Source organism: Trachinotus anak, unplaced genomic scaffold (assembly GCF_046630095.1).
Source record: "Trachinotus anak isolate AG129_WGS33_773 ecotype Australia unplaced genomic scaffold, CSIRO_AGI_Tana_v1 ptg000032l, whole genome shotgun sequence".
NCBI lineage: Eukaryota > Metazoa > Chordata > Actinopteri > Carangiformes > Carangidae > Trachinotus > Trachinotus anak.
Window position 1 is genome coordinate 15,278,290 of NW_027273883.1, and position 13,787 is coordinate 15,292,076.

General features: G+C 39.0%; 2 protein-coding genes across 8 annotated transcripts; one reads left to right on the top strand and one right to left on the bottom strand.

Moving 5' to 3' along the window:
* Positions 1-54: 54 nt before the first annotated feature.
* On the bottom strand, positions 55-7,665 carry rxrbb (retinoid x receptor, beta b). Of its 4 annotated transcripts, none has more exons than XM_071468340.1 (12): positions 7,497-7,661; positions 5,995-6,188; positions 5,517-5,670; positions 5,090-5,269; positions 4,665-4,718; positions 3,447-3,607; positions 3,127-3,256; positions 2,404-2,530; positions 2,237-2,278; positions 2,019-2,110; positions 1,805-1,910; positions 55-1,696 (listed from the first exon to the last, which is right to left on the bottom strand). In XM_071468340.1, the coding sequence occupies exons 2-12, from the start codon at positions 6,133-6,135 to the stop codon at positions 1,549-1,551; spliced, it is 1,335 nt and encodes a 444-aa protein (XP_071324441.1). In that variant the 5' UTR covers positions 6,136-6,188; positions 7,497-7,661; the 3' UTR covers positions 55-1,548. The 4 variants fall into 4 exon arrangements, with proteins under 4 accessions (XP_071324441.1, XP_071324442.1, XP_071324444.1 ...); XM_071468341.1 differs by lacking the exon at positions 7,497-7,661 and adding an exon at positions 6,888-7,393; XM_071468343.1 differs by lacking the exon at positions 5,995-6,188 and having other exon boundaries at positions 7,497-7,665.
* Positions 7,666-8,602: 937 nt separating this feature from the next.
* LOC139612620 (C-type mannose receptor 2-like) lies at positions 8,603-11,546 on the top strand. Of its 4 annotated transcripts, XM_071468337.1 has the most exons (6): positions 8,603-8,942; positions 9,127-9,489; positions 9,584-9,922; positions 10,081-10,431; positions 10,534-10,643; positions 10,733-11,546. In XM_071468337.1, the coding sequence occupies exons 1-6, from the start codon at positions 8,879-8,881 to the stop codon at positions 10,778-10,780; spliced, it is 1,275 nt and encodes a 424-aa protein (XP_071324438.1). In that variant the 5' UTR covers positions 8,603-8,878; the 3' UTR covers positions 10,781-11,546. The 4 variants fall into 4 exon arrangements, with proteins under 4 accessions (XP_071324438.1, XP_071324436.1, XP_071324437.1 ...); XM_071468335.1 differs by having other exon boundaries at positions 8,604-8,942; positions 10,534-11,546; XM_071468336.1 differs by having other exon boundaries at positions 8,604-8,942; positions 9,758-9,922; positions 10,534-11,546.
* Positions 11,547-13,787: the final 2,241 nt, after the last annotated feature.

The following is a 13,787-nucleotide window of genomic DNA, read 5'->3' on the forward strand; positions in this document are numbered from 1 at the left end:
AAATTTCACATTTAACATTTTTGGAGAAGTAAAAAGTGCACAAAAAAAAGAAAAAAAACTTAAGCCTCTTTATTTTTAGTCCACACAACCCATGCTTCAAGTCACTTTATGTTCAAGAGCATACAGAGGTCGATGACAAGCTCACCAATACAGCTGATCTGGTGTCCACACTTTGCCATCATACAGACCTCATTTGGTCTTGTTTAAAATTCCTATGTCCACAGGTGTTATGGAGCTAAATGTGATTATGGTTTGCTTTTAATAAATTGCAGAGACATTACATTGAACAAGACAGCTACCTAAAAAGGGGGGAAGTAGGAAATACAACTGAGCATCAAAAAAAAAAAAAAAAAGAAAAAAAATGAGCTGAAACAGTCTCAGCAAATCCAGTGCAACCCAAGACACGTTCTGCTTTATACTAGCTGAAAACTAAAAACAAGGGCACATCATATGAATTAAATAATTTGTATCTCCTGATCATAATTCAAATTTATCAATATACATTTTCCCTGAACAATTATTTTTGCACAGTACCTTAGAATTGTATAGATAAATTACAAAATGGAGTATTCCCTTTCCACCAGACATGATTTACTTTGTAAAACCCCTGAATGACTGACAGGCAGAAAGCTCTTTTGCATTTTACATTTTATATTGCTACATTTTCAACAAAGATTAACAAAGGGATTTTCAGTTTTGCATATTTTCTTAGGTTTGTGGTTTGGTGTGCGTCTGCACCAACAATGTCAAATTATCTCTGAAATAGCACCAAAAGACAAACACCTGACCATTTTATTGGCCAGGTGTTTATTAAAAGTACGGTTTAGAAATAGTATATAGCAAGTATGCAGTGCAGTCTAATCGTTAACCACAAAGTGATAAGATTTATAAAATGGCAAAGAAGTAAACAACACTACCTGTATATTATCAGATACAAAGCAGATCCTCAATCAACATGGACAAGTCCCAACTGATAGTTTCATCCAGTGACTTGTCGTCTATCCCAGGGTCAATGGTTACAAGTAAATTCAGAGCTGCTGTTGGACACAGTTACGGTGACTGTATGGTACAATAATACACTTTTAGATCTGGTCTGAATTAGAAATTATAAAAAGAAGATGACATCCTTTATGCATACTCATGATTCAGGTTGCCCTCCTTTTAAAAAACTGGGTTTAGGGATCGGTTCAGCTGGAGAAACAACTGAAGCTTAATGTTTGAGGTGTCTAAAAAGCGTATATAAAAATGTGTACCCAAATTATATCTATTCCTGTGAGGGAAATATGTAAATGTTTACATTTTTAAAAATACTTTTTAAAACCGTAGTTACGCATGAAGTTATTTCAACATATAGCACCAGCTTGTAGATCATGCCAAGCCTTGGGTTTGGTCTAAAGAGCAAATCTGTGCTGCACTAAAAAAAAGTGTAACCCAGACAGCAGTGAGACAAATTGACAAATCTTCAATGAGCTTAAAGTGCCACTCCAGTCCCACACCAGCTTCCCAGACTTCAGCTATCTGAACCTAACCACAGTACGCATTTCCTATCTAAGACAACTGATGGGGAGCTTCAAGCATTTCCATGAGGAAAGTGTCAATAGGTGTGTCACCAATCAGCTTGAAGAAGAAGAGATGCTCCAAGCACTTCAAGCCAATGGATCGCAGTGCTGGCAGTCGAAGAAGGAGCTTAGCAAACCTGCAGGGAGGAAAGAGAATATCATTTAGTTTGAGAAGGTAAACAATGCACCAGTGATGTTAAACTTTGACATTTTACTGTCTGTCTTTCACGGCTTAAGACATTTACCTTCCCTGCTGCTCTGGGTATTTCTGTTTGCAGTAGGCTTCCAATGATGCATAGACCTTTTCTCTCAGGAGCTCCACCTCACTGGTGTTGGAGAGCCCTTTAGCATCTGCAGAAAATAAAGAAAACATTTCCATTAGGGAAAAGAAACTACTTTGTGAAAAATGATGTTGTTATCTGTCTTGTCTATATATCAACATCTTGCACTGTCAAGCACCTGGGTTGAAGAGGACGATGGCTCGGAGGCAGCCCAGCTCTGTTTTGTCCATTTGCATATCTCTCATTTTATTGACAAGCTCAGTAAGAACCCTACATGGTGAGAAGAGATGCAAACATTCTTTGAAAAAGGTTTAAGAGTGTTAAATACTTAGAAAAGTGCAATCATTTTAATGACCTAAAGACATTCTTATTAATATTACTAATGTATAAATTTACCTGTCAAATATGGCGCCGACCTCTGCACTCTGCACACTCTCCCTGCATTATATAATAACAATTATTATACAGATACTATACATATGTAAAACAATAGACAAAGGCATTACAATTAGTTGCAATTTGCATTTAAATATGCTGGAATTTTTTTGTCTCCTTCAACGTACCTGTCAAAAATGGCTCCAACTCCTGCACTGTGTGCACTGTCGCGCTGCAGCTCAGAGGCCAGGAGAACTCCATCCTTCAAGGCAATGGAGCGATGGGAGAACGAGGCAATGAGGAGCTCATTCCACCCTGACAAATAAAATACATAAAACACCAAGTCATGACAGTATTTCAGCTCAAGCATTTCAATAGTTCTTACAGTGACACTACTCCCACAATGAAAAGCTGTTTTAAAAAGGAAAACTCTTTCCTTCATCGGGTTGAAACCAGTTGGTCAACTGTGTGCCCCTGACACATTAGGCTGCAACTCCACTATTGCAAACAGTTGCAAATTTCCTACCAGCTCCCTTTTAGATTCATTTCCACTGGGTCCTGACCCAGTGGGTCAGTGTAACACACTTCAAGTTAAACTGAAATTGTTATTGCCAGTTGTCCCTCGGCAGAAAAAAAAAACACTTCGGATGTCACTAAACACATCGTAACAGGGACCTAGCAACAGTGACTACAACAATATCCCCCAATCAGGTGACTCTGCCAATGTGTCTACCAAACTTGCTGTAAACTAGCCCTGTGTGAGGCTATTGTCATCTCATTAGCTAGGCTCACAATCTGGATCTGTATCAGCAGTGTTTCCCACAGGTTTGGCTGTGGTGGTGCGTGCCGATTTTGTGTTGATTTTAAAGGCACAGTTCCACATGGATCTGAAGGCAGGTTCTCAATCGTACCTGCACGCAGAAGGATGACCTGGTCATCAAGGGGCAGTTCCGAGAAATGAGGGATTCTCTTTGCCCACTCAACCAATGCAAACAGCTGTTTGTCTGCAGTCTGACAGATGTTGGTAACTGCATCATGGGGCTGGAACAAAAGAATACAACAACATGATTACTTATTTATATATCTAAACCTAATACTTTAAATAATTACAGCAATAATAGCATGTGTTTAATCAAGTTATCTTAGAAAATTGAGCCCAAACTCCAAGTGCTGCCATGACTGTCACAGTTACTTATATAAATCTACTGATTGCCTTTTTCCAACCACTCACAGAGTTGCCTGCAGAACCTCCATCAGAATGAAGCTCAGTCTTCAGCTCCACTGCTGTCTCTGCCTCCAAGATCTTCTCCACAGGCATCTCCTCATTAACTCCAACACTGAACTCCAGCTCTCCTTCACGCTCTCGGTTCCTCTGGCGCTCCTCCTGGACCGCTGCGTCAGACAAAACATAAGAAAACAGCAGTGGTGGGAGAAAAGGAATGAGTTGATGGTGAACAGTGAAGACTGACGAGACTGCTGCATTGAGAAAGTCCTGTTTCCAATTTAGTGCTGTCTTCACAACAATTTCTACTGTACATTCCAGAAGATTTTAATTCATGGTGTTAAGAAAGTTACTACAGAATGTTTCTCAATGCATTGTTGTACATAGCCATTTTGGATTTCCATACTTTTTCTATTGTGCATGCTACATAATTACTATCCATCATGACAAAAGTGATGAATTTGCTTCCATCAACAGAAGTACAAAAACTGTAAGGTTGGAAGTTACATGCATGACTTTGTTATCAACATGCCTTTGATTTAGCTTACATGCATTAGCTTAATGTTTTACAGTTGAAAATTTTTGTTAAAGAGAGAATAACAATGCATCTAAAACCTATCATTTTTCCCACCCCTACTGAAATGGCAGCATTACTCCAGAGTGGTGCTATCCTAGCCATTGAAAAGCACCTCAAGGCCAACTGAGGAGATGCGAGAAAAATATGTGACGCTCATTAAAACTAAACAGTGGTGAAAAATCAAGTCTGTGTTGTCTACAGCAACCAAAAGGAGACTGATCTCAGACTGATCTACCCATCTCACCGGCAGATCAGACACTGTTGACAAAAGTGCAGCCATAAGAAACTGGCATGGGAAGGTGATTTAACTAGCGATGAAACAGGAACACAAAATCTGCAGCTAAATGAAAGCCTTCACTAAAATGCGATCCATTATTTTATTTGCTGCTTAAAAACCAATCCACTAATTCAAATTTCTGTACACAGTTAAACAAAATCAGCACAGAACTACAGCTGGCTAACTGCTTATTTTATAAAATTATAAAATCATCACAAGGCAATAAACCAAAGCTATCCACACTCATTCACGTTTCTGGGTAAATTGTCACCCACAAATCCCTCAATGAACCAATTTTTCATGTCTACTTCACCAGGTCTAATTCTCTAAGTAACATTAAAAATACAGTATCCTTAACATTTTAATGCCATACTCATCCATCCCTCATCTTTTCCATCTTCTTTTATCCACTTTATATGTTTGATCACTATTGAAAGATGGAGAAAGGGTAGAATTGGAGAAAATGAAGGGAAGAGATGGAGAGGGGTTAGTTATATAAACCAGCCCCAATGTATTGTGCTCTACCCTTTAGCATGTCTACTCAAGCATCCACCCTCACCTATACCAGAAAACTGAACTAATAATCAATAATCAATTTCACTGGGCATAATTAACTGTTCTAAGAAACCTAATTGACTGCCAATGTTTAAATCATGTATCATAGATCAAAATCTTTGATACATGTCCCCTTTGTGTATCTGCGTGTAAGACAACTCAAAATAAAACGTGTGCCTAAACCGTTAATAGCCGAATAGGTGCTTAGTATGAAGCTCTAACACAATCCTATTTCTTGCATACCTTCCCTCTTCATGCCCATGGCCAGGCACTTCTGATAGCGGCAGTACTGGCAGCGATTGCGCTGGCGTTTGTCAACCAGGCACTCTTTGTTATCCCTGCAGGTGTAGCTCAGATCTTTACGCACAGTTCGTTTGAAGAAACCTTTGCAACCCTCACAGCTGTACACTCCATAGTGTTTGCCTGTAAATTACAGAAATAAAAAAGGCAAAAGTTAGAGGCCAATGGGAAGATCAAACACAACTAATCCACATCAAGGCAACAGTTTGACAAACATTTTTTAATTTCATTAGGAACAGTAACTAAGATTTCATTACACTGTTTAGGAAACACAGTCACAACCATCAGACAGTGAGGGATTATCCACAGAATACAAGTCTCCAGCTGATATTTCACTTCTGCTAATCTTGCTCTTAGTGCACTCACTCACCAGAAGAGCGGTCTCCACAGATGACACACAGACGTTTCTGAGACAACATTATTCCAGGGCTGTGAGCTGGCATGGGTCTCAGGCCAAATGGAGGCTTGATATCCTCTGAGCTACTGATCGAGTGCATCCCTGATATGGGTGCTGAGGAGGAGATCTGGATACACAGTGCAACCAAATAAAACATTTAAACACTGTAATGCAGTTGGTTAATTGTATGCAGTGACAACACTCATTTTTTGTTAGTTTGACTATTTAGTCACCTTTTTCAATACTGATAAAAAATATTATTTGACATCAGTGTGTCTAGTGTGCATACTCCAGCTTCTGGCAACTAGTAATATCCAAAGTGCTATTACATGCACTGTACATATTAAAAGAAAATGCATTGCAGTGTACCCTAAACTAACATTAGTAGCCTCTGTACCATGTAAACAAATGCCAGTGCCCTACAGCTAAAACAGTTTTGGCTCTCATTTACCTGACTGTTGCTGATGGGTCCAAATCCCAGAGAGGGTGAGACCACTGGGGAGTTAAGCGAGGGACTGATAACTGAGAAAGGAGAACCCAAGATGTTGGTGGGGCTGTTGGAGGCTGAACTGTTGGGCTGCTGTGAGGACATGGCTAGTAAGCAACCCAGTGGAGAGGATGATGTCCCGTCTTAAGGATATTAATCTGAGGGTGACATATAATATCATCACGAGTTGAATGATACCCGTCTTTAACTGTAACTCGCTGTACTTGTACAATGCAAGTAGAGCTGAAACAACTACTGATCTATTGTCAACCAGTTTGATACTTGATTAATTGTTATTTTTCACCCAAAGCCGCCCATCATTCTCTGGTTCAAGCCTCTCAAATGAGAGGATTTGCTGCTTTATTCCGTTTTACATAATTAAAGATGAAGTATCTTTGGATTCTGGACTGCTGGTCATAAAAATGAAGACATATTATATATTAACTTCCACTTATAAAAACAAATAAGGGAACTTCTCACTCTTTTCAGACATGCTATAGACCAATCTATGCACGAAGACAATAAATGTTAGTTGCAAACCTAGTTGCCGGACACAGTGACTGCGACTTTCAAATTTTCCAACAGCTAAAATTAGCAAGGCTACCTATTAAATTAAAACTCCAAAATAAACCTGACTCGACTGTCACACAAACAGAGATGAAATAATGTGAGTGGGACCACACCATTTATAAGATACACTGAAACACAAAATCCTGATTGTTCTACAACGTTCACTCTAATCAAATCGGTCAAAAAATAGGGGAAGATACAATGGGTGCTGACTACGTTTCGTGTGATATATGCGAGAATCTTTGTTCAAACTAAACAGACCATTAAATACATTAAAATTTGCCTACCTTTGTCGGTGTTGTTAACTGGCTCCTGATGGAATCGCAATAACGTTACACGTTTGCTAAATGTTGCTAACGATACGCAGTAACGTTAACATTAACGTTACTCCGTAACGTTGCGTTTATATAAATATTACCCGCAAAGAGAAGTGCCACTATCCATAAGTATTTCCATGTATTAATATAATCGTATATTACTTTTACTAATACATAAATAATGCCCCATGTTTGCTTTTACCGTTAGCTAGCTATCTAGCAAGCTACAAATCCATAAACGTTCGAAAGACCCTGGCTAGGTAACACTAGCTAACATTAGCTGGTTGCTATACGTCTGACTGTTACTGCGTTTCGTAAAACCGAGATATGAACACATCCCGATAAACTTTTTTTTTTTTAAATGGAGCTTCATAACTCGATAGTGGTCGAACCACACGAATAAATTCGCACAACTATCGCTATGTTCACCAGGTAGCCAAGATTAGCTGGTTAGCTGCAGTTACGGCTAAGGTAGCTAATATTGCTAACATTAGCCTAATACACGGCTCACGGTTATAGTCTGGATAAGCATTTATTAACAAAATAACTGATAGTCGTTTGAAGGTTGGAATTACTTACCAGACACACCTTCGACGCATTGTTGAAAACCACTCCAATGTACTTATTGTATTCAGACAAGCGCCAGACACCAGGCCGACACTCAGATCCAGTTTACTTCAACTTGACGCTGCTGTTGTTGTTTACAGGCCATGGTGGCTCGGTGCCAGCATCCCTAGAGCCAAAATGTCTCATGGGACCACCCATAACAGCACTGTCACATGACACTCCTGCAGTGGATGTTCAGCTTGATGTACTATTTAATCAAGCTGGTTTTCATAATTGTCCTATGTATTAGAGCATTTACATTACAATTGTGATAATACAATTTCTGATTTGTTACAAATTTACCATCACATGTTATTCTGAGATTGAGTAAATGACCGTCCAGCAAAGCCCATATTCACACCACACAATGTCCAAAACACTGTCAAAACAGGGAATCACTGATGCATTCAAAAGTAATTGCAAAATGACTCACACAACACATTTGCATATACTCTGACAAACTGAAGGTACAAGGTACAATCAAATATGTTTATTTGATTGTCTGATTACGTTGAGGTATGGTAAGCTAAAATGAAAGTGTTATATAATAAAATGATATAAATTCAAACAGAAATGCTATGTGGTTTTTTTAGGTGGCCTAATTATGGCAGGGCTGATATAATCTGAACAAATTTTTGGACAGCCACACCTTCAAAAAGTGCTGGAATGTTTTTGCCTTTGACAGGAGGGGCACACACAGTATTGCACAACATTTTCTTGCTCCAGTTGTTCAGTAATATGTTCCACTATCTAAAATATTTAACACAATGTCCTGTTTTGAAACTCATCCTCAAGCTCCCTTGTTCTCCAGAATGGAGTCTGAGTTGCACTTCTGCAGTAGTTGTAATTAGCTGCTTGAGATGTTTTAAATGCTAAAATGTTTGTCTGCATATATAGGGCAGGGGTGGACAGACATGAGGAAGTGATTTATTTTTTTCAGTTATCAAAACAAGACATTCTTGATCAACTGCATCACTGATGTCAATGTCAAAGACTTATTTTGATTGCAATCTGCTGACATTGCCAAATGATCACGAAACTGTGGCTCATTCGTTAGCACCCTTATAAAGCTGTTCACTTGTTGTCCTTGTATTTCATGGCAGGTGTAGCTGTTTTCATATCATTTCATCTCAACACACCAGAGAGCCATGCGCTTTAAAGTGTGTGCGAGACAGAAAGAAACTTGAAAGACTGCTTTGTCTATCGCTGTTCCTGAAGAGGTGTCACTTTACAAGCCAGGTGGCATTCTTACTGCAAACATTGTGCTGCTCAAAGCTGTTATAGCACAGCATTTTCAGGACCAACACCTGGTCATAACAGTCTTTCTGCTTTTTGTTTAGCTGTTTCCTACAATCATGCCTGAAAACAGATTCATCATGAAGAAACGGAGTCCAACTCTGTATCTGATTTTTATCTCAGGTTTGTACTTCACATGATTTCTTTCTAAATGGAGTTGGATACTGGTATAGTGGAGAGTGGTTACTTTTTAGAGTATAAAACAGTGGCACATTAAGGTTAGAGACTATCAATGGATATATTTTTGCCATCGTTACTGCTGTTAGTAAAACTGTTGTGACTAATCAGGCTACCTGTAATTCTGCAGGATTTTGCTCCTTCACAGTGGGATCTTCAGACTTTCACCTTACTGATATTTCAAAGACTTATATCAAGGCAAAGAGCCATTGCAGAGAGATGTACACTGATTTAGCAACAGTAAGCAGCTTAGAAGATATGAATAATTTGATCACTTTAGTTTCAACCACTTCCACTGTCAGAGCCTGGATAGGACTGGAGATTGGAGATGTGTGGACGTGGCACTGGTCTTGGCCTGATCAAAAATTGGATTTTTTAAACTGGAAGGCAGGAGAACCACAAAAAAAGAATCAAGATGCATGTGCAGGAATGGATCGATACGGCGAGTGGTTTGAGAGTGACTGTGGAATTAAAAGAACTTTTGTTTGTCATGGTAAGTATGACAACATTGCAGTAAAGCTTATTTCACATGGCACAAAACCTCACTATGTTTATGTGATAAAAACATTAAACTATTGGAATTGCAGGAAATGGTGAAACAAGTGGTCACATTTTTGTTGATGACACCAAATCGTGGAGGGATGCTCAGAATCACTGCAGGGGCTTATCGTCTGATCTGGTTAGCATACACTCAGCAGAAGAAAATGAGGCAGTACATAATGTGTCTGTGTCACAAAATGTGTGGATTGGCCTCTTCAAAGATCCCTGGAAGTGGTCGGATGGGAGCAACTCATCATTCCGTTTCTGGAAACCCTTTCAACCTAACCACCAGGAAGATCAGAATTGTGTTGCAGCGATATTCAAAGACAACGGGCAGTGGAATGACCTGAAATGTGGTGGCAGACACAAATTTGTTTGTCGTGGAGGTAAGGTGGTGTTCTTATCTTACAGCATAGTCAGCAAAGTGATGTTGTAGAATTTGTAGAACGTTTTGTTTAAATGTTTCCTTACACAACAGACATCTGAGCTACATTTATCACTGTGCTCCTCTCAGTGTCTATTAATTCATTATTGACTCTTACAGCAAGGAAATCAACTCCAACAACCCCCAATCAAAGTACACAGGAGACCTTTACAACAGATCAAATGCCAACAAACATGACAACTCTCCCAAGTACTTCATCTCAGGGGGTTATAACAACATTTCATTTCACTGTGGTTGCTTCTACCGGACAACCAAACACTACAAATGTTACCAACGAAGTGGATACAACTGCCACTGAATGGACAACACCAAATACCACAGATGTTGTGTACAGTACCTCAAGCGCTGAGCTCAACAATGCAACTACAGAAATGTCAACTGTGACGGCTACACAGTTACCTCCAGCAACTAATGTGCACGTGACTGAAAGCAGTCAAAGTTTGCCTCCAGGTATGTTTAAAATTGTCATGTGCCTTTGTGTTCATTTTAAATAAATTTACATTATGCATTATGGAATTAAGTAATGCTTCTCTCTCTGTTGTCTTCCTTAAGGAAATCTGATACTAGTGCAGCAAAACATGACATGGATTGAAGCTATGAGTTACTGCAGGGAGCACCATATTGACCTTGTCCATATTACCTCTGAAGACATTCAAGAGAAGGTGGCTGAAAAGGCAAAGAATGCAACTTCATCGCATGTTTGGCTCGGCCTACACTACACCTGTAAATTTAACTTTTGGTTCTGGACTAGGTCAACGACTGGCTGTTACCAGAACTGGGCCCCTGGACAAGGATCTGAAGGGAAATATGACTGTGGTGTTACAGGTGCCATTGAGGCCACTGGGAGGCAGCAGTGGGTAGGCCTGCCTGAGACAGAAAAACTGAATTTCATCTGCCACACATGTGCTGGGTGAGCGTTGAGGGCCAGTGACACTTCAGATGAGACAGAAGCTGCAGTTTTAATCAAGTGAAGAAATAACACATTTGCATTTTGTACTCATAGCTTTGCAGCTGTTGATTTAACATTCAGAACCATGTTTCTGACAATGTTAACATTAAGCCAGCAGACCTTGGTGGACTTCAACAGAGACATCGCTCGTGACGTCATACTTCTACCTTTGTTGAAATACAGCTGCCTTCTCTATTGTTGAGACTGAATTTCATTAAATATGAGAACTTCATGTGGTGTGTAGGCGTGCACATTCACAGTCATGGGCAGCAAGAGTAATGTGAGAACACTGATCTGCTCTATGCCTTTCACTTGGGGGTTACTATTTGCATGTTGACCCCCTGCGTTGGGCCCCAAGATTGTCTTTTTTAGACCACCAGAGAATGGCCCCGATCCAGACTGCCTGCTGCCCTCACTGACCTGACCTTCACTAGGAGTCACATGGATGGCAGAGCTGAGACACTCACCTTCCTGTCTGTACCCTTGAGGTACACAGAGCATCTATCACCCTGGGAAATGGCAGTGATACATTTTCAGTGATGAAAACTGTATTTCATTGGTCTCAAACTGTACAATAAAATTCAACAGTGAATACACTGTTTTCATTTCACTGTTATCAATCGTTAACTAACTGTGAAGATGGAATCTTATTTTTTTTACTTTTCTCATAATAGTTCAAGCGTCCTTCTTTTATAAAAATAATGACTGCAGATGCTTGCTTGAATGAACATTTATTGTCAGTTGGTCCATGTCGAAGTCTACGTTTCTTAAGCTGGAAAAAGAAAAAACACAAGAAATATGCTTATTATAACTGCTATCAGTTAAAACTATTGGAAAATAAATGGTAATACTGGGTGCACACCGGAGGCCTTAAAGTACAAACTGAAAATAAAATGATATGTGTCTCATTTTATCTCATCTAATCCCAATTTATAGAAATATTCCTGTTTGGAAAGAAGCAACGGTAATATTTTTCAGCACTTTCAATATTATTCTGGTGTAAACATACTACATGTGACAATTTTATCAATATATGATTATGTTTGAATTCTATATAACCATGGAATACTGGTGTGTATAGTTTGTAATCCAGTGCTGCAATCTGATAACTGCTTTTGCATCCACAATGAGGGCCTTGTCACTTGTCAATTACCACGGACCATTACACATGAGTGTGTCATAGCGTAGTTTCTCCCTGAATAGGCATTGGTCAGTGAGCCTCCCATCAGTTCAATGTTAATGTCCCTTTGGGTCCAGTCAGTCAGTCCGTGGATCACCCCCTCACCTCCTTTTCTCACCCTCATCTCCTCTTGTGTGCTGTCCAGCTGGCTCTGACCTCTGACCTGTTCACCCTCACTCCTGACCCCTGGAGACATTCCCACGCCACACCCTTTTGTGTACACCTCTCCATGGTAACCCAGTGATCACTGCATCTGCATTTGTAGAGATTATGGTGATAAACATAATTCACTTTCATTTGGATCAGTGTAATGAAGCCTAATTTGGCCTAATCCCAATTCAAGTATGAGGTGCTACAAAACACACACCTGTAAAATAATTAAAGGTGCGTGAACAATTTTCACCAAATATAAAATAAAAAAATATAATTTACTGTAGGCTATATTTTGGTTTATCATATAGAATTTTTATCTTTCTAAATACTAAACAGTTTCCTAAATCAAACAGATGGATGCAGGAACTAAACGATGTAATTTAAGGGCACAAACATGCAACTTAAAATGAATCCATTATTCTGGTCAGCAAACACACTTTTGGGATATTAGTTCAGAAATTTCTAAAGTTAAAACTTCAAAATTAAGTGCAAATATTAGTTTTCAACTTTATGTATCTCTACCTGCCATGCACACTTCTGTCTTTCTCCTCTCTCCTTTTCTTCTCTGAGTCTGCACCCCTTCGTAGATCCCTCCCTTCTTTTCCTTCTGTCACTTTCACAGTTAATTGTAGAAAAAGAGATTTTCTCCATTGAGGCTGAGTCTCTTAGGTAACCTCATTCCTGCATGAAATGAGATGGATAGAGGGGAAGAGATAGAGAAGGGACATGGACAGGCAGACTGAACAAGCAGCAGTTGAAGACGGATGCAGCAGAGAGTGGACTTTACAATATTTGAAAAAAAATTGATTGGAAGAATAAGAGTTAAACATTTCATAATTATAGTGACACATAATTAATCACTGCTCCTTTGGGACTATTATCACTCTGTTACTGATGGTGCATAATGTAAGTATTAACATAGTTTACTTTTTTTTACTTGTTAGCACAAGTTAATTCATCAATACACTTGTTAATATGTGATAAGTAAAGGGAATTGGTAGATGAATATGTAATTTTTTCAAAAAGCATTTAGTGGTAGAAATGTATAATCTTTTTGAGAAACAGTTACTATTGGATTTTTGAGTGTTTAGCCTGTTTTCTTTTGACAGTTCATTAATACTCCAGTCCTATAACAAGCACTAACTACTTCCACAAAAGCTTTAAAATCAATACATTTTATGATAGATTTTTCTTCACTTATATTAATTTCATAATATTTTATCAAACCATCCATCCACAGTATTTCCTTCCAGGGCTAAGAGAAGCTACTGATGCTCTTTCCAAGTTTGACAGGGAGTCTGGTGTTGATTGTCCAAACGCAATTCTTGTATTACTTCTCCATACATAGGAGTTGTGGATGGACATCATGCCCCCGACTCTCATTACTTCTTACTGTTATCAAACAGAGATCAGCATCGCAAATAATTAAATCTCATGTAGCTGTGTGCCAAGAGTCTACATTCTAATTGTTGCAAAAAGGTTTGACTTTACAGGACCGATACTGGATTAATGGCATTTTCAAAT